The sequence below is a fragment of the Leptinotarsa decemlineata genome, unplaced genomic scaffold (genome assembly GCF_025532065.1).
Source record: "Leptinotarsa decemlineata unplaced genomic scaffold, Ldec_3_MD MMD2_tig00026374_RagTag_RagTag, whole genome shotgun sequence".
NCBI lineage: Eukaryota > Metazoa > Arthropoda > Insecta > Coleoptera > Chrysomelidae > Leptinotarsa > Leptinotarsa decemlineata.
This window is the reverse complement of record NW_027412710.1, coordinates 3555523-3577282: the sequence shown is the minus strand read 5'-3', so window position 1 is coordinate 3577282 and position 21760 is coordinate 3555523. Positions and strand designations below refer to the sequence as shown.

Below are 21760 nucleotides of genomic sequence, written 5' to 3'. Positions count from 1 at the left end.
ACTCAACACCCCCTTAGAAAATCTGACACGCCCGATTTTTCTTTTCACTTAAAACTCTTACGTACAACCACCCGCATCATGCAAACGATCAGATCAACATACGAACATTATTAAAAATACGTAGGACATTGATGCTATCAATATCTGACGCGCTCGAATATGTCCATGCAACAGTATATTTCTACATATTCAAAATCTATAGCCGCTTCCCCCACCGATGAAAATGTATATATTATATAACATTTCATTCTTCTTATCATCTAAGCTTTGCAACTTAATATGTCTCAATGACGCTCGAGTAAATCCCCATTTTACATCGTGGACACCCCTGCTGAAAAGTTTGTTAAAAATTCTAATTATTTGTTTCACACACATTCTGAGCATCATTTCAAGATAACCTGTTTATGATCGAGAATGGATCTGGTCTGTCCATTCAAGTTTCTTTTGACTGTTACGGTAGACTCATATTTATTGATGTGCTTTACGAATATTATTCTCAATTTTCAACTATTTAGAAACCTTCTCTTCTTCAGAAGTGATCTATGTCCAACATTTCAATAGACAGTGAGATGATTTATTTTAATGGGGACAAGTATGTAGGTGTACATACACCTACACAATATTTTGAGTGGACTAGCGAATTGGTTGGATAATTATTTCTGAACATGTGCTCTCATTGTCCTTTTCTTGGGCTAGGTGTATTCATTCAAGTCGTGCTAGATGTCACTGGAATGATTCAGTTCGCTCATGCAGAAGTTCTAAACCAGTTTCCCACTGGAAATGGAAATATTATTAAATATACAGTGTGTAAAAGCCAATTGGAATAAATTTATTATTTCGGTTACGGTACATATTTTATCAAAATCCCGAAACACGTCAAATTCAAATTATAATTTGACTCACAGTCTATCCATTCCCAATTGGAACGGCAATAAAAATAAGAGCACTACGAGGGGTGTTCATATTCACTGCCCGGCAAATGGGAAATGTATATACTACCAGTGCTTTTATGTTCAAAGCGTCCCTGGTACAGTCATGAACATTTCTGGCCTGTGGCCTCTAGTCGCCCAGACAGTTAGTAAACGTGCTATCAAATGTAGTTGGGTAATGAAGGCTCGGCTAGCTGGACTGGCTGAATACTAATTTTTTGTCCGTTTCACAATATGTCTTTATCAGTGCCGTGTGTTCGTGGGGTTAGGTGAGGTAGTGAGTAGTTTTGCAAACCGATTTTTGAAAACTTTTTCTAGAGATCAATTACCCTAACACCAAAGTGATATTTTTACACTCGACGCGCGTTTCGCTAACAAGGTTAGCATCTTCAGGAGAAGAAAATTGATACTGAATCTAAAGACAAGGGTTAGCTGTTCATATACCTAAAGTTTTTTGGTCCAATGTGGACTGTGTTTGTTAAATGATGATTATCCTAATTGGTTTTTCGGTAATTAACTAGTGGAAACACTACCTGCAAATTAATTTGTCAACAATAGATTAAAAAGCGGACAAATTAATTTGCAGGTAGTGGTTCCACTAGTTAATTACCGAAAAACCAATTAGGATAATCATCATTTAACAAACAAAGTCCACATCGGACCAAAAAACTTTAGGTATATAAACAGCTAACCCTTGTCTTTAGATTCAGTATCAATTTGCTTCTCCTGAAGATTCTAATCTTGTTAGCGAAACGCGCGTCGAGTGCAAAAATATCAGTTTGGTGTTAGGGTAATTAATCTCTAGAAAAAGTTTTCAACTTTCACACCAAAGGTTCCAATCTCATCGTTTAAACCGATGTTTGTGAAAATCTTAGTGTTCTTGGGTACTTTCATCAATATATCTTCCTGGAGACCTTTTGAAAAAAATGATAACATTATATGTGAGGAATCTGTGTCAATCGACAAAGATTCGGAATTCGAAAATAAGGACTTACATGTTCAAGTTCAGCAAGTAATTTCGAATATTCATTAATGCTTGAAGAAGGAAAACTGTCACACTTCACAGAATGCTATTGTGAATAGAATATGTGGGTTAACGAAACTGTCTCGTTCGACAGTTCTTCGAGTCATTGAAATAGGGGATGTCATTGACCATGCAATGAAACGAAAACAAAGGAATAAAAAATTCGCATACGTTGATGGTGCTACAAAAGATGTGATTCGGCGAACAATTTATGGTTTATCCAAAAAAAATGAAGGACCAACCTTGGGAATGATTTGGTATAAATTACTCGACTATCCCGATTACAAATACAAATCTTCAGAAATTTCACGAGGTGTCTTATTGTCTTGTGGTTTCAAATATAAAAAATTGAACCATCGGATTGTCATAATGGAATCGACACGCATTGTTCAACTCCGACAAGAATATTTGAGGCGAATAAAAAGCTACCGAAAATCCAGCAGACATATAATCTACCTCGACGAAACTTGGTTTGACACCCATGATGTTGTCAAATATGGCTGGGTAGACGAAACCAAGTATTGTGCTTTGAACACACCTCAAGGGAAAAACGTGTTATAATTTTGCATACCGGGAATGAAAGTGGTTTTGTACCTAACGCTTTGCTTCTGTCTGCCAAATAAAAGATTCGTCTGCTGATTACCACGAAGATATGACTGCGGCTTTATTCGAAACCTGGTTCAGTTAGCAGCTTCTCCCAAATATTTCTCCAAACTCGGTTATTGTTATGGATAACGCTTCGTATCATTCTCGGTTATTGACTACAATACCAAACAATAACACAGAAAAAGTAGATATTGTTGATTCCATGCGAAATCATGACATGGAAATACCCGAAAAGATTCCAACGAAAAAGGTATTACTGGCGACCATTCAATAACGTAATTTCAAAAAAGAGTATATTATTGATTCGACGTGTGAAACACGTAGTCATATTCTCTTACGTTTACCTCCATACTATTGTGTGTTCAATCCAATTGAAATGGTTTGGGCTAAAAAGAAAGAAAGCTTGCGGAAGTGTAATCAGTCACCGACTTTGAATGCTGTAGTGCTTGACAATATAAGTCGAGTGGTGAATGAATTAGGTAATAGTGATGTGTGGAAGAACTGTGTGGCCCACGTTATAAAAGAAGAGAACAAATATTATGTGCAAAGTTCCATAAATCCGATCGTTATTCAACACAATGATGATTCCACCTCATCCGAAAATAGCGAAGAAGAATTTTGATTTTTCTATCAATTTTGTTGGCCTCTATTTTGTTGTAAATATATGTTTGACGAAAATTCGGTGTGATTATTTGTGTTTTCATTGTATTTTAGAGTTTTCGACTCGGAAATCAACTACCTTAAATCTCGAAGTTTTTCATAATTATCCATGGCGGAGAAATTCAGTTGAGATAACTTTTTAATGGGATGATCAATTGCTATGATTGTAAGAATAAGTAACTGAAAAGCTACCACTGAAAAATAATATGCCGACGCCTATGTCGAGGCGGGAATTCCTTCTCTGTGCTGTTCCAATTGGTATTGGAAATACTATACTTCAACGGAAAAATGCCACCTCTACCTGCAACTCCCGCCGAATGACAAGAACAACCCTCAAGTTTTTGAATGGGAAGTATAGGCTTGTGATATATCGTTTGAAAGGTCTTTTCATTTTTTATGTAAAAATGTTATCGCTTTCAAATTCATTGCAATAATTGAAATAAAATAAATTGAAATCATGTGGTTACCGAAATTCGATAAAATACACTTATTGTGCAATATATTAGTGTTGAAGTATTGACAATAAGAAAGTAAGCAAAAACAATAGCAACGATCTTTTCGGATGGTATCTTTTAAAAACCTGGTAATCATTTTCGGGGCAACGTTAGTTTGAAACGCTTTGTCAACTTGTTTTTTATGTTACAACATTACTTGTTAGTATTTCAATTCAAGTTTGAAGTTCGTTAACTTCAAGTCTGACAAATGGTAAGAATAACGCAAATGCATGAAATAACAGTTCTACAAATGATTGGTTACGGAGATTAAATCCGAACACAACAGGGAGTAACTCGCCTATTCCATGAGAAATTTTGTAATTTACCGTCCATCTCAAGGAACAATAAACGAAATAGAGAAGCAATTTCGCTAGCATGGTCATGTGGGTCAGATGAAAGAAGCAGCTGCCAATGCAATGAGTGATGAACTCAAATTAGATGTGATGCTTGAATTTGAGGAAAACTCACATACATCGGGTAAACAGGCATCCACCACATTCAATGTTAGCCATACATCGATAGCAAACATATTGAAAAACAAACAAAAAGCATCCCTATAAAATAATACCTACTTAGGAGCTCATGAAAGACGATTTTGATAGAAGAACTTTTTTTGGTAAGCAGCTGATAACAATATCATCCAATCAGAAGATGTTATGTTTTCTGATGAGTGTCCTTTGTCTCTTAACGGTCAAGCTAATCGGCAAAATCGCCACTACTGGTTAACGAAAAATTCTCATTGGATGAAAGAAAAACACACGCAATACCCTCAAACGGTTAATGTTTGAGCAGGAATTGTAGAAAACCATATCATCGGCCCTATTTCATTGACGATAATTATTTGGCACTACTTCAAAATGATGTCATTCCAAGTCAAGCAAATTTATATTCTGATCCAGGAAACCCCTCAAGTTCTGGTAAATACGATATGGTTTCAGCAGGATGGAGCACCACTACATTATCAATTTAATGTCCGGCAATATGTCGATAGAACATTTTCCAATCGGTGGATAGGGAGGCGAGGATCAATTGAATGGCCAGCGCGATCACCTGATCTTTCATCATTTGATTTCTTTTCATAGAGATATGTAAAGAGCGATGTGTACAGAACTGAACCTTCAGATTCGAATGAATCAAAAGAACGAATAACGCTTGCGATTAGGTCGGTCCCGTCTGATATATTGAATAATAACAAAATGGTTTAGATTTTCACGGCTGAGGTTTACAGTATTATTGCTTTTCTAGTTTGAAAGCTGTGGATTTTTGGAATTTCTTCCTGACGTTTCGCTAACGCGAGTGGCTAACTTCTTCAGAGGTTTAACCATCATGGCCGATGACTACAGGCAGCAAGATTGTTAATGTTCCAGGTTCAAGTGTAGGTACGAATACAGGTACAAATGCAGAGGTATAAATACAGGTACAAATACAACTGATTACCTGACAAGGCATAAATACGCTTTACGAAGCCTAAAAGGTAGTCATCGGACAGCAAGCCATGATGGTTAAACCTCTGAAGAAGCTAGCCACTTGCGCCAGCGAAACGTCAGGAAAAAAATCCAAAAATCCACGGCTTTCAAACTCGAAAAGCAATGACACTGAATATTAAATGATGTTAGAAAACAGTTTTATTTGAGATTAGGATGTTGCCAAGATGTTCGTGATAAATATTCTGAATATCTACTTCGTTAACATCCATTTCATTACGTTTTGCAATACATTTTAGTTTTTGAGTGTGTTTTATCGAATTTTGGTAACCACATGATTTCAATTTATTTTATCTTAATTGTTGCAGTAAACTTGAAAGCGATAACAATTTCGAATAGAGAATGAAGAGACCTTTGAAACCTATACTTTCTATTTGAAAAATTGGGGGTTATACTTGTCATTCAAAGGTGGCATTGGTGGCATTTTCAAGTTGAAGAATGTCAAATTATACAGGGCTATTCAAATTCGTTTCTGTACATGGGGATCTCATAAATGATAAGAGATAGAGTGCCGGTTGAATTATGGCAAAGTTGTGTATTTTAGAGACCTATTCAATGATGTAAAGAAATCGAATATAGTTCTTTTGCTGGAGATCTACAGGAAAAACAAAAAATTCCCAAATTATCTTTTTGCCTATATCTTCTTTATTCGCAGACATATTGAAAATCAGTTCACATTTTGCTATTGGCACTTGATGTGGGCTCTCAGAATATATCCATGAATCTTTTATACAGGGTGTCATCTGACTTGGGCCACCCCCCCATCTTTGAATTTTTAAATACGGACCTGTATTTTTTGTAGTTTTTGGATCGTAGACGTTCACTTCTTACTAAGAAATTGAATTCAATTTTTTATTTCGGGATTTTTCGGTAATATTCGATTATATGAATTGAACGGGTTATATTTTTAGGAGTGAATAATTTTTTTGATAACATTTTAGGTACATGGTATTTTCAAAAATATATTAAATACTCTTGAATATTCGATTTTTTCTCTTTCCTTTTGATTATTCAAACTTCTTGATGATTTGAAGTCTTGATAATTCGAATTTTTCTTGTAATCCCTTGGATTCCGAATGAAGTGTGTGTATTTTCTATAATGTTATCCAATTTGGTACTGAAGAGCCTTAGGGCAACTGTCTTAAGGCGAAACATCGGTGTATACCAGTGAGGATGACAGTGTTCCATGTAAGTGCAATTTGTTACCATTCATTTAAAGTAGAACTCATATGAATGATATCCCATTTTTATTCCACAACGAATGTTTAAAATACAAACTGAGTAGAGAAAAGTATCTTCTGTATAATTCAGTGTTCATATGGAAGTGTTTGTTTCGAAAGAATTATTTTCTTTCGTGTAATTCAATGTTTATATGAAAGTAGCTGTTTCAGGAGGACTTTCTTTCAGTTTGTGTCTGAAAGTTACTTCTTTGCATGATCTACACATTCATGTATAGAGTTTCAAATTGATCACTTCCTTCCTTTCTTTGGAAGATTCTCTCATCCCTTTTTTTTATCAGATGGAGTTGCAGAAAGCCAAAAACTTTCTTTCTCATTCGATTATAATTGTGTGAATTATTCCTTTTTAAATTACTGCCCTGGAAATTGGTTGACTGAGTTGAATAAAAACACAATAGCAACTTTCACGTCTCCCTATTTACCGTAGAGTTTTTCGAGAGTTTTTTTTCATTTTAGGTACCTATTCATATTTTTTCCATTGCTCTGAGCGTTTTCTACAATGGACTTCGAATAAGAAAACATAATAAGAAATCGACATAGCATAAATAGCGTTGGCTTCGCGATAGTTTCTACTTTAATCTTCATCTTGAAGATGATCACTTGGTGATCGAAATACGTGTCGAAGTGTTAAAAATAGCGATATGGTGTTGGGAAAAAACTCCAGTAATATTCAGTCGTATATTGTTTAGGAAAATGGCCATTGATATTTTCCGATTCCGGAGAGGGAGTCTGAAAATCAGCTACCAAGCCCAAGGCAGCAGACGCGCAAATGTGGGTTATAAATAAGGCAGCAGGCGCGAGAGTTGATTAAAAAAATACTTTTTTCAAATGAAGAAATACATGTAAAGTGAGTTCGAATTATATACAGCGTCATCTGCCGCGAAAAGATCAATCAATAATGTCGATAATTCTATCAAATACAGATCCCGAGCTTGAGAGTTACAAGCAAACAAACACACAAACATACATACATACATACAGGTGAATCTAATAAAAGCGTGTTGAAAAAATACAGTCCAAACTGTGTACTGCAAAGAGGTAACCGACTCCGACGAAAGCAAAAACAATATTTTTGGCTGGGAAAGAGATGACGACTGTTTTTAAGGAAGGTCATGGAGTTATTTCAATAGATTATTTTCAAAAAAAATGTTACAGTAGCATACTATGAATTATTACTTGACAAGCTGAAGGCAGAACTTGCAGAAAAATGGCCATATTTGCAGAAAAGGATGGTCCTGTTTCAACAAGACAACGCACCGTCTCCCTCCTCAGCGGTTGCCATGGCAAAAATCCATGATTTACGGTTTGAACTGCTTGACCATACGCCTCACTCACCAGATCTAGTCCCAAGCGACTGTTTCTGTTTCCTCATCTTAATATGGCGCTCGAAGAACAGAGATTTTCGTCAAATGAAGAGGCAATCACCTTCGTGAACAATTATTTTGGAGAGAAAAACGCTGAGTGTATGTTGAAAAAAAAAACTGAGGAAATGTCTTGTTTTCTCGTACATACGTGTAGTGGTCTTTTCAGACCACTACACGTATGTACACGTATGTACTGGTAGAATGTCGAATTGATAAAAAAGGACTAATGATTATGGCGCGGTGTTCATGATAATGGTAAAGTGAAAAATAGCATCTTCTGAGTTGAATAGTTTTCGAAATATGTATAAGAAACAAACTACGAAAGCGTTGAAGGGCCACACAAAAATATTTTTTTCGATTTGTATAATTCTGACTTTCATCTCAGAATTCTGACTTGTAAGTCAGAATTCTGACTTGTATCTCAGAATTCTGACTTGCAAGTCAAAATTCTGACTTGTATCTCAGAATTCTGACTTGCAAGTCAGAATTCTGACTTGTATTTCAGAATTATGACTTCTATCTCAGAATTCTGACTTTGTAGTCGACTAGCTTTATACCTGTATCGTTGTCCGAGTTGATCTGTTATTCAACAGATAAAACGTCCTACCATAGTGTTTATTGTAGTATATCAGTATTTATTACAGTATGTTGTTCTGGGTAGGATGCCAATCATCACTCTCAAAAAAACATTTTGTTCTGTATTTGAGTTTGAAAGTGTAGGTATAAATTAATATTTTTCATTTATACTGTAAACCATTGAATATCTTATTAACAAATGTGCTTTTCGATTATTGATTTCTTAGTGATGCCGACCTAGAAAGCGATATTTTTTGAAAATGAACCAATAAAACTACAATGGAAAATCCTCAAAACATTACGAGTGGGACATGCTGAATAGCCAGTTGAATTTTCATTTACAAGGTGATCAATGGAAAAGTTAACTGTATTCAATTTTTATCTAAGCTATCTCCTAATTTGAAAAAAATAATACAACGTTCTTTATGTTTCTCCAACACCTCAGTCAAATCTAAGTCATAATAGTCCTATTTATCGACTTTGTCGGATTGCCAGTGAATATCTTGTTACAGCAGTTTTATTTTTTGACGCAATCTCGATATTCAAAGAAGATATAAATGATTATTATACAGGGCGAGTCTCTAACATGGAACAAATTCACTAAATCAAAGGTGTTGTTTCTTTCGGAAATATGCTCGGACACGTCGATTAGTATTTTAAACTGCCCTTATTTTAATGCAACAAAAATTATACAGTGTGTCTCGAATATGAGATATAACGTCATCGATATTTTTTTTTAAATGACAACACTTTTTTTTAATGACTTCAACAAGTTGCACATGCCTGCCAAATTTCATTTTTTTACTCCTTGTCCTTTGAAAGATATTCAACAAACATTATCTATTTCAAAAAATGAATTCAAAATCAATAGTCTTTCGTTAACAAGTGTTCAAAATGTCCATTTACTAACTGACAATACCCTAAACGTAACTGAAACTCGTTTTGAACATTTCTGATTACTTCGCCAGAAATTAGCCTACACTCCTGTCTTATTCCTTCTTTTAAATCCTCAATATTTGCCGGTTTGGTTTTAAAAACTCTGCTCTTCAAGTAACCCCATAAGAAAAAGTCCAAAGGTGTTGAATCCGGAGACCTAGGTGGCCATTCATAAGGTCCTCTTCTGCCAATCCATCTGCCTGGATATACATCAAAATGAGGAGGCGCGCCGTCCTGTTGAAACCAGATGTTTCTATTTGGCACGTCAGCTTCTATAGGAACTAGGTCCATCTGCCAGAATTCTAAATATCTTGCTCCAGTAAGATTTTCTTGGAAGAAAATCGGTCCTATAACTCGATCTCCAACGATCCCTGCCCAAACATTGACTTTTTCTGGATGTTGAGTGTGGCCTTCGCTTATACAGTGTGGGTTTTTGTCTGCCCAATAACGACAATTTTGACGATTTACCACACCATTCAACAAAAAACTTTGATTCGTCAGAAAATATAAGTTTTCTTTATGTACAACATTCCTGTCTAGTAGATCCATCATTTTTTCGCAAAACTGAAGTCTTCTATCTGGATCAGTAAGTTCCTGGACGATTGTTATTTTATATGGATGGCATTTTGCAGCTACAAGAACTCTTGCCACTGAAGACTTGCTAATTTCGAGTTCCCGAGCTATCTGCCTAGTGGGGACATGGGGATTTTCTTCGACAGAGAGAAAAACATTTATTTTGATCTCTTCACTGAGCGCACTCCGACGATGTTCATTTGTTTTTCTTAAATGCCCATTTTTCCAGAATTCTGAGATACACGTCAGAATTCTGAGATACAAGTCAGAATTCTGAGATACAAGTCAGAATTCTGAGATACAAGTCAGAATTCTGAGATACAAGTCAGAATTCTGAGATACAAGTCAGAATTCTGAGATACAAGTCAGAATTCTGAGATACAAGTCAGAATTCTGACTTGCAAGTCAGAATTCTGAGATGAAAGTCAGAACTCCGACTTGCAACTCAGAATTCTGAGATGAAAGTCGGAATTATACAAATCGAAAAAAATATTTTTGTGTGGCCCTTCGACGCTTTCGTAACAAACCGATGCAATATAAAAGCAGAAAACATTTTGGAACCACTGGAAAGGATGTATTAACACATAAACACTAATATCCGGGCCCTCCTAATGTCCATTGTAAAGACCACTTTGCAAACTTCTCAGTGGCTATGTTCTCATCGGGGCTTATTGTGTCTGTTCGTTCAAAAAAGTATTAAGTGACCAGAAGAACTTGAAGACATGACGAAAGCACCAAAAAAGCTTCCTGGGAGGGCTCTCAGCATACAAGATGACTTGCTCACCGTTCAAGCCCAATATTTCCGCAAATTGGATGAGAAGAAGTTGAGCAATAGTGAACGATTTCTCAAATTTATATGGGACCCGAAGACGAAAACATGTTTTGGGAGGACCGCAACAAGTTGGTGTGAGTGTGAACCATTTAATATCAGTAACTAAGAATATCAATAATATTTTTCGTAACAATTATAACAATTAACGTTACCAGTTCAGACATGTTTAGCTGTCGATAAAGAACAGTTGGTCCTGAAACATAATTTTATACAGTGCATTTCTTTAATGCCCCCCCCCCCCATTTAATTTTTTGAACGGGTCAACTAAAAAAATTGAAATTTGGGATGATGAAATTAATGCACGAATACTTTATTTAGAAGTGAAACTGACAGATGAAACTTTCATGATGGCGACTGCGCTACATCTGAGAAAAAAAATTAAATGTAAAGTGGGGTCTTGTGACACATAATTTCGAGGCCCCTGACAAGTACTTCACAACCTCAGAATATGAACTCAATATCTTTAACCACTACAAAATGGCGAAACTTTCAATAATTGCCTACATAATATGAGGTAATGAGCTTGAGGTCAGTTCAGAAGATGCTCGAAATGGTTGCCTTGAACTTTTTGACATATGAACAGCCTATCCGATATTCCACGCTGAACATTTTCGAACACAGTAACGTCAATATCTCAATACAAATGTTAATTATTCTCTGCCGTATATCCAATATTGAAGCAGGTTCACTTACGTACATATTTTGCTTCAAGTAGCCACATAAAAAAAGTCCAAAGGTGTCAAATCTGGCGAATGGGCTGGCCATACTGTAGGACATCGACGACCAATCGAACGACCGGGAAAAGTAGTATCCAAATAGTTTCTTACTTGTCTGGAGTAATGTGGCGATGCTCTATCTTGTTGGAATACAATATCCATATAGAATTCATTAGGATTCGCTTCGACGATTTCAGTGAGAGGGTCAACAGTAGTTTCCAGCATATTCAAATACAGTTCCCCTGTTAGATTTTGATCAATAAATAGAGGTCCTACAATGTGGTTTCCCAATATTGCTATTTAATTTTTTCTTAATATTGGGTATGTGTTTCCCGGAAAACATGAGGGTTGGTGTCACTCCAATAACGGCAATTTTGTCTGTGAACATTGCCGTTTGAAAAAAATGTACATTCGTCACTAAAACAAATATTGTGGAGATAGGTAGGATGCCTTGCAATGGTTTCCGTCATGATTTCGCAGAATTCTGTTTTTCGATCAGGTTCATCTTCAGTTAATTGGTGCACCATTTTAATTTTATATAGATGATACCTATTCCTCTTCAAAAGTTTCCACACAGTAGATGGAGACACCTCACAAACATTTGCGACGGAATAAGTAGACTGTTCAGGATTTACTACCATCTCACCATTTGCACTTACTGTTCTTCCGGATGACATGGGCGCTTTTTGTTATGTACTTTACTGGTAGTTGTGGATTTGGATACAAGTTTCCTCGAATATTTTCTTTAGATAGGACGATTCGGAAAACGTTCATTGAAAATCCTTTCGGTCTCGTGAAAGTTACGCGTCGCACCGTAAATAAAAATCGCTTCAATTTTTCTTCAAATGTACGAGAATTGACCATTTTAGACATTGTTGACGTGGTACCTTTCTACTAGTAAAACCGAAAACTAAATGAGAATATTCATCGTCGTACCGATATTTTTTGTCGTTTTTATGAACAAAAAATAATCTGTATTTGTATCTGTAGAGTAGGGAGGGTGAGTGTAAGCCCACGCACTTAGGCCACATGTGACCCATTGTACATCCTCCCGAGGAGTTGTCCTCCTAGGTCATCGTCCATCCTGTCCTTTCCAGGAAGGTGGACAGGTCGCTGGGAGACATCTCCTTTATATCGGCAGGTGTAGGCCAAGACTCGCCGAACACACACTCTCTTATTGACGATAACTCCGGGCACTCGCACAGGACATGCCTGACAGTATCATCTTCCTGTTCACACATCCTGCATAGAGGTGTGTCCACTAGCCCCATATTATGTAGGTGTTTCCTCAGCTGACAGTGGCCAGTCAGAAATTCTACTGTAAGGCGTATATTTTTCCTGGTCATCGCCAGATATTTCTTCGGCGCCAGCTTCCCAGGGTCGCCCAAGGTGATCCTGGCAAAATTACATCCTTTGATTTCATCCCATCTCTTTAAAGATTGAGCATAGGTGTAACATTTGACTAGTTCCGCAATTGTCGAAGTCATCAGGCCGTGGGTGCCACTTGGTCCTAAAATTCTCAATCCAGCCGCTTCCTTGGCTAAAGAGTCGGCACTGCGATTACCTTTACTCCTGTCGTGCCCTTTAACCCACCTCAGGATAATGTTATTATCTACCGAGGCTTTGGCTGAATCTTGGTGGCACTCTAGTATTAGCGCTGAGGTAACACACTGTCTGTTCAAGGCTAATAGTGCTTGTCTGCTATCAGTGCAGATTGTTATGTTTTTGCCAGAAATTATTTTCTTGGTTATTTCTTTTGTGGCGATTGAGATACCAGCCAGTTCTGTTTGGACCACGCTGGTATTTTTTCCCCTTCCCCATTAATCCTTAGGCTTAGTGATCTGGAGTACACTCCACATCCTGAGCCTTATTTGGTTTTGGAGCAATTGTACATATGCGTATTGCATTTGTAGCATATGACTCAGTGTTCTGTTTTATTTGTATTTTGTAGGGTTTATTAAACACAAACCTGGGTTCAATTGCAACACTGGTTGCCTGCAGCAGAGGTTGCGAAGTAAGCGCTTCTTACTTCAGTCTCAGTCTCGATTGACCCATTACTACTTCGAGGTTTACACTAGCCGTGCACAATCGTAACATGGCCATTAAGGCAAACGCCTTAACGTACAGGTCCAGAGGGTTCAGACCAGTAAATAATTACATTGCCACGGTTGATGTCGTTCTCATGGCTCCTGTGATGTTTAAACAAGCCAGTCGCTGTATTTGATATAATTTTTGAATGGCCGTTGCTTGTAGAACTTTCGGTCTCCATACAATGGCTCCATACGTTAACATAGGTCTTATTATTGCAGTGTAGATCCAGGCGACTACACGGGGTGAAAGACTCCATGCGCGTCCCACTGTCCTTCGACATTGCTCATAAGCCACGTATGCTCTTTTTGCTCTACTCTGTAGATGAGAGTTCCACGTTAGCTTCTTGTCGAGGATAATACCAAGGTATTTCACCTCTTCAGAGAAGTTCAATTTGCTTTTGAAGATTTAGGGAGGTTTTAAACCGGTTAAACTTCTTTTCCTGGTGAAAAGGACCATCTCAGTCTTCTTGGGATTGATCGACAGTGACTGTTCCTTACACCATGTTTCTATTAATTTGAGCCCATCCTGCGCTCTATCGCACAGTGTGTTTACAAATTTGCCGGTCTGCAAAATAACTATGTCATCTGCGTATGCAATTGTGTAGAATCCATTTTTGTTAAGATGATTAATTTGGGTATCCAGAACTATGTTCCAGAGAAGGGGTGACAAGACCCTTCCCTGTGGACATCCCCTCATGACCAGTTCCTTTACTGTGATGTCTTCTACATTAATACTTATTGCTCTGCTAGAAAGCATCTGGAGTATCCAGTCTCCTACTATCAGGGGTACATTTCTGGAGTGTAGTTGCTGGGTAATTGTTGGAAAGGTTGTTTTATCAAACGGTCCCTCCATATCTATGAATATACCCAGGGTGGATTTTTTGTTGTCCAATGATCTCTCGATTCTGCTAACCACATGGTGAAGGGCCGAATCAGTAGACCTTCCCGGAGTATATGCATGCTGATCTGGATGAAGTGGGTTGTTAACAAGTACTTCATCTCTTATATACCGCTCATATAGCCTCTCCATGGTTTTTAAGAAAAACGATGTGAGACTAATTGGTAGGGTGTAGTCCATGCTACCTGGTTTGGGTATAAATACTACTCTTACTCCTCTCCACTTACTGGGAATATACCTCAGAGCTAGAGAGGCTCTGAATATTCCAACCAGGTGTGGCATAAGAGTGAAGGGGGAAAAGCCCGATATAGCCCATCTTATTTTGTCCTCATCAATTACTGTACTAGCATATTGCCAGTCATATTGTGAGGGTGTTATTGGTACATCCGTCCAGTTCGCCGTTCCAGGAAAGACAGAACCTGGGAAGTGAGTTTCCATAAGAATATCAGCACTTTCCTGGAGGTTGGCGGCTTTGTCGCCATTTTCCCTCGTCAGGATGCCGATAGTCTTATGGTTGTCATTTGAGAGTTCCTTCTGTAGCCTAGAAGCTAGTGGAAAGTCTTCGACTGCCTCACAATAGGCTCTCCAGGCTTCTCTTTGTTTTCGTCTGCAGACTTTTTTGAACTCTCTGAGGTTGGCTTGATATATAACCCAGTCCTCTTCGAGTCTTGTACGTTTTGCCTTGTTGAAGGTCGTTCTCGCTGTCTTCCTGAGGTGTTCCAATTCAGGGCACCACCATGTGTTGGTTGTGCCATGCGTTTGAACCATCCTCATTGGACAGGATTCCTTATAGGCAGTGTCTATTTTGTTGTGGATAGATATTGTGTACCTTTCCAGTTCTTCATTGTTGCCAGGAGTCAGGACCTCTGTTTCCCGCAGAGCTCCTCTTAAGAGTCGATTGTAGAGAGCTACATCCGTCCTCTTCGGGTCCAAGACGAGCTGAATCCAACAAAAGTTTTTCGTGGAAGAAGCACAGCGAAGCGAATGGTCGCCTGTTTCTTTGGCCGATTGGGTCGTGTGGCCACTGTTCCGCTTGAGCAACGTATAAAGGTTGATTTTGATAGGTAAACGACCATTTGTTTGTCGGAAGTCTACGGGGAAATCCATAAAACTGTTGCGAAACGTGATTTCCACAGCGCCACTTCGTTATAGAACCCACAATACATTTCTATGTGCTCTAGGCAGGGCTACGATTAGCAGCTCGAGAAGGGTTTTTCAAAGCGAGTTTTTTTAGTTCCACATAAAAACGGCAACGGCTATTTCGATCGTGGTTACTGCAAGGCCATTTAAAAGTCAGGAAAGATCGACACATTGATGAAACTGTTTTCGTGCTTTTGGTTGAATAAAACTCATAATATTATCCTTTTAATATTTGGTTGGTGCCTGCACTATTTTAGGTAGGTAAGGATATAAAATTCAAGTGTAAATCTAAACGTGCACTATTTTAGTTTTGTCAAGTCATCTGAGAATAAAGTCTACCACATTTCTGCTTTTCACTACAAAGAGCCAGGTTTGATTCACTACAATCCTGAGATACCATACTATCCATTACAAAACTAACCACCGAAGACGAATCATGAAAATGTGAGCTCTCATATATCTCGTCAAACAAGTGAATTTTTGAGCAGTTGAAACACCGAATTGATGACTCATCCTTCGTACAGTCCTGATTTGGCACCCAATGAATTCTTCTTTTTCCCGAATATCAAAGGTAAAGTTCGTGGTCAACGATTTACATACACTGAAAAAGCAGTTGAAGCGTTCAAAAACCATGTTTTGAAGTAAAAGTGCATTGATCATTTGGGGAAATATTTCAAAGAAACTGAAGCCATTTTCATTAAAAACCGTTTGTTATTATGAATATAACCAAACCGTTATTTTAACACCTCTCAGGTGGGGTGTTGTTCATTACTACACGAAAGGTTCCAAACAGTGCATTATTATATTTGTTATTCTCGTATATAGAAATCAGTTGAAAACATCCAGACAGCTTTTTTGTTGCAGATTTGTGGATCAGTAACTTAATTCGACTCACTCAATTAACAGCTTTCCAACTACTCTTTCATTCTTTATACTGATAAAAACATTTTCATATGCAATTCTCTACATAACAAGTGGTCCAACGAAAAGTATGCACCTTGCTTTTCTCCTTTTTTTGTAACGCAAAAATGCTCGGACAGGTCAATTTTGCTTTTGAGGGGGACACATTTTAGATGTATTTTTCTAACTGTGCCTTCAACCCCCTAGCGAGGGTGAGTAACAACCCTAAAATTTTAAATGGAAAGTGGGGTCGAGTGATATATCATTTGAAAGCGCACAAAATTCTCTTTCCAATGATACCTAATTTGTTGTATTTACTGGAATAGTTATAAAAAAAGCAAGAACATTTACTCGATATTTTTGGTGGTAATGAAAATGCGTTTTTTGGTTCAAATAACAACAGCAGATAAGTGTACAAAAAGAATTTAGGCAAACGTTCATTGATTCAGTTCGGTTGCTTTTGAAATTATTTCAACTTCACTGTAAAAATGGTTTATTCCATTTCTGAACGAGTTGAAATTGTTAAACTTTATTATCAACATAATAGTTGTGCTAGACTTACTGCTCGCCTCTTTAATAACAGTCATCCCGGGAAAAATGTGAATGATTCGTACGTTGCCAAGTTAGTCCAAAAGTTTATCGATACCGGATCTGTCTGTAATGTGAAACACCAGCCACGGAAACCGATCAGAAATGAAGCAGTGGAAGTCGCTGTTTTGGGACAGGTTGAATTGGATCATACTCAAAGTACCCGTCAGCTTGCTGCAGCCTCAGGTGTCTCCCGTTCGTCCATAATACGGATATTAAAAGCCTATAAATTTCATCCGTACAAAATTAAATTAGTACAGGAACTCAATGAAGATGATCCTGATAGAAGGCTGCAATTTTGTGAATAACTGAGCCAGCTACTAATTGATGATCCGCACCTATCATTCAACACGTGATTTTCCTATGAGAGTACATTTTTTTTGAATGGAGCTGTGAATAGGCATAATTGCCGTTACTAGGATGACAGTAACCCACACTTATTCCGAGAGGTCCATACCCAGTACCCTCAAAAAATCAATGTCTGGTGTGGCATATTAGGTAGTCATATCTTAGGGCCACTTTCAATTCCTGGGAATTTAACTGGTGAGGCTTGAAGATACAATTGATCTTCTCATAACAGAAATAATTGAAAATGACCAAAATCATAATGATGATCGGCTTCATTTCCAGCAAGATGGAGCACCTCCTCATCATGTTGCTCCGGTAAGAGAGTTTTTAGATGACCGGTTTCCTTGACGGTGGATTGGAAGGAGAGGCCTCATCGAATGGCCTGCCAGGTCACCTGATTTATCGCCTTTAGACTTTTTCTTCTGGGGACACTTGAAAAATAAATGTTTTGCTACGCAGCCCGAGTCCATAGAAGATCTTCGCCAACGAATTACAGCAGAGTGCAGAAGTATAACACCTGATATGCTACAGAATTTTAGGAATAGATTTGAACAAAATCTGTTTTATTGTATGTAAGCAAATGGGTCACATTTTCAGCACTTGCTGAAGTAGGATTCTACTAAGTCAATTACTCATTTCAAAGTACTGGGTTGTAGTTGTTTCTCTTCATAATACCTACATGTTTGAGTGAAATACAACAAATTAGGTATCATTGGGAAGATAATTTTGTGCCCTTTCAAATGATATATCACTCGACCCCATTTTCCATTTAAAATCTCAGGGTTATTACTCACCCTCGCTAGGGGGTTGAAGGCACAGGTAGAAAAATACATCTAAAATGTGTCCCCCTCAAAAGCAAAATTGACCTGTCCGAGCATTTTGGCGTTAAGTTACACAAAATTGCATACTATTTTGAACTCAAAATTGAAAATTATTAGTGTCTGCAAAAAAGTTATGCCCTCATGTACTTGCGAGAATTCACCTTTCCCAAGAAAATAATTAGAATGGGTCCAAGACTGAACAAGAAAATGTTTAACGTAACACAATGAAAATTTGTATTTCGATTACTAGAATCACAGTTGAATTATTTTCGGCATCATCGTCATAGAGTTATCAAGTTGTAATATCGTTGAGCTTCTAATATGCTCTCCCATAAAAATATTCAAACAAAACTTTAATGAAGGATGAGATTATTAGAAGTCATCAAGTCATAATATATATGGAAACAAACTATTTTTGTTATGTTAAGAATCATTTTTATGACTATTTTGACATCCCAAAAAGTTTGTGATAAACAATTAACAATTGTCAATGGTAGTTACACAAGGGATTTATTTTGAACCCATATTCTATATCAGTTGAGATATAAACTAATTTTATTGATTCATTGGACAACAAGCTTCTAAAATACAGGGTCTTTCACGACGAGCGTTCGTTAGGAATATATGGAGTACGATTCAAAATAAGAACTTAAATTTTGTAGTAGTGGGTTTTACAGAATGGCCTTCTCAACTGAAATATTTTCAACTTCCGGTCTCTTTCCGTTATACCGGAAGTTGAGGGCAACTTCCGCATTTCAAATGGAACACCCTGTATTTCATTACATTTTTGAATTTCTCAGCACATTTCAGGCTCACCTTGTATAACAATGCCCATACCCAAATCTGTTTTCGAAATATTAATTTTTTTCTGAAAAATTTGACACTTACAGCACCACTCCAAAAAAATCATAACTCATAGACAGTTACAGTTGAAAATATGAAATTTCACAGAATCACACCTTAAGCATCAAGTCATGAACAGGTCTATCGAATTTTCGAAAATAATTTACAGGGTGGTCGAAATTTCCACCTAAAACATAACATCGAGAAAACTGATGAAACACGAGTTTTTCAAATGGAAATCATGCACTATTCTATTATTTTTGGATACTACGAAAAAAAATATATCAAATTCATGAAAAATGTCCCATACTTTAGGTATGACCCCTGTCAAGATATATCCGATTTTGGGAAATATTTGAAATGTAAATCATTCGAAGCAATACCAAACCAAAAAAGCTTTGAAAACAAATGAAGTTACAACAAATATGTCAAAATTTGATGCGACATAATTGACGTGTATTTCGTAGTTTTCTATTCGTGTGCAAAATGTCTCGTTTGGGGTATTCTAATGAAGATTTCCTGAATTTAATAATCACCCAGATAGCACAAATACGTCTTATGGACGTTTGTAAAACGTCCCGCTTGGACATTCAGGACATCCTCAAAACGTCCATTTTACGGACGTGGACGTCTTCGTAACGTCCATTGTTAATAATCAGGATGTCTTTAGAACGTCTATAATAGGATATTACAGGTCTTCAAATGGACATTCACAGGATGTCTTTAGGACGTCCATTTGATAACATTTCATGGACATAATCAGAAGCTCAAAAAGATATTCACAGGATGTTCTATTTGTTTCTGTCATGCGTTTCTGTAGGCTAAAAATTATTTATTTTTTATTTATTAGGTCAGATTGCCTCGAGAAAATTAAGAAAATATTGAACATTTCAAAATCTTTTATTTGAAACATCCATTGAAAATGATAACATAAAATAAATGTTTTCTCCATTTGTGTCCAATTAGTCTCTGTACAATAGGGGCCCTGCATTTGTTAATAATATCGAATCGTAACTTCACTGAGGCCGACGCTGTCCATAAGTGACGACACACACTGCGATACAAACAAAACAAACGACTCTGACCACAGCGTGTCTCAAATACCTTATAGCACAGTATAGAAGCTGTCTACTTATATCCGGTCAATCTAGACATCGAAAGGTACATAAATTTACAACAAGCTGCAAACGCGTGTAATTGTTCGAAACATAGTTAAAAATAATATTTTGAAATTCCGGATGATTGCGATGCCTGAAAGAAAATTTATTCGAGTTCAAAGGTCAAAAATCTCAAAAAAATTGGGTTTTTCGCGATTTTCAAGAAAACGGTGAGTTTTATCATAAAATAACCTCAGATAAAAGTTGTAGATCATGAAATTCTCTACAAAAAATAAATCGATACTTTTTTTCTGAGATGACACCGTTTCTGAGATACGACGAGTCAAAAAGTTGTAAAAGTTGTAATCGTCATTATATGCACATGTTTCCACGCCACCTATGAGGTAATGTACTTAGCGCATTTTTTTAACGTGGTTCCCCCAGTAGGCCTATTCCACATGTCTGTTGTGATTCTGTCAAATTGAAAACTTGCATAATAAAATATATATGAAAGGGTTGAAAACTATAAAAGCGATTGAAATTAAAAAATTGTAAAAATTCATTCATCTGTCATAACCTTCAAATACTTCTTCTTGTCGTTCTTCTTCTTGGTTTTCTTCTTCTTCCTATTGATCTTCTTCTTCTTCTTGATGTTCATCCTGGGTATAGGTAAACTGCGTCAAGAGTTTGTTTGAAGGTGGTTGACAATGTTTCGTGGTGTATTTCATCAGTTCGAACTTCCATTGTCTAATATAATTTAAATTGATTTGATAACCCTGAAAAAATCAAAAAGCTTAACCGAAAATAACAATTTTATTGAACAAAAACTGAAATTACAAAGAAATAACATACAATAACCAAACGAATCAAAATTGAAATATTAATAAGAGCTGAGAAAATTGAAAAAAATAAAAATATCATTAACAAAAAATGAAAAATAAAAAATTGAAAGATTTCAAACCAAGTTTAGTCACAACGTTTCGATTGTTAGTATCCACAATCGTCTTCGGGTGATAACTGGATGATATTTCAATTTTTATTTCTGTGGTTTGGTTGTTGTATGTTATTTCTTTGTAATTTCAGTTTTTTGTTTAATAAAATTATTATTTTCGGTTAATCATTTCGATTTTTCCAGGGTTATCAAATCAATTTATATTATATTAGACAATGGAAGTCCGAACTGATGAAATGTATCAAGAGTGATGTATCGCATGTTTCATCGTTGGTATCAAATGGATCCTCGACTATTGGTGATTCAGCATCAGAACATGACTGGCCTTTACAATGTGTACATGCCAGAGAACACAACAGTCCAACTTTTTTACAACCACATTCAGCGCTGCATCCCTTTTTACAGTTGCAAAAAATTGAGTTCAGCAGTTTTTCCGGCGCAAGTGGGAGTAAAGTCTGAATAGGTTCTAATGCATTGTCGACCAACTTCAGACCCCAGTCTTTTGGGTCTAGTTGATAACCAAGCCACAGTTGAACCTGGTAATATACCCGAGAAAGATGTTGATGAGCAGCAATCGAGGTTGGAGGAAGACAAGCTACTTGCACATGTTTCTTATTTTCACTGTTTTTTACGAAACATGCATATCGATAC

General features: G+C 36.9%; 1 protein-coding gene across 1 annotated transcript in view; it reads left to right on the top strand.

Moving 5' to 3' along the window:
* Positions 1–10528: 10528 nt before the first annotated feature.
* The window catches only part of nrv2 (nervana 2), a 55194-nt gene continuing 43962 nt past the window's right edge, over positions 10529–21760 (top strand). The window contains exon 1 of the mRNA XM_023159067.2: positions 10529–10790. Coding sequence (XP_023014835.1) covers positions 10607–10790 — 184 coding nt within the window. The 5' untranslated portion in view covers positions 10529–10606. The remainder of the gene's footprint in view (positions 10791–21760) is intronic.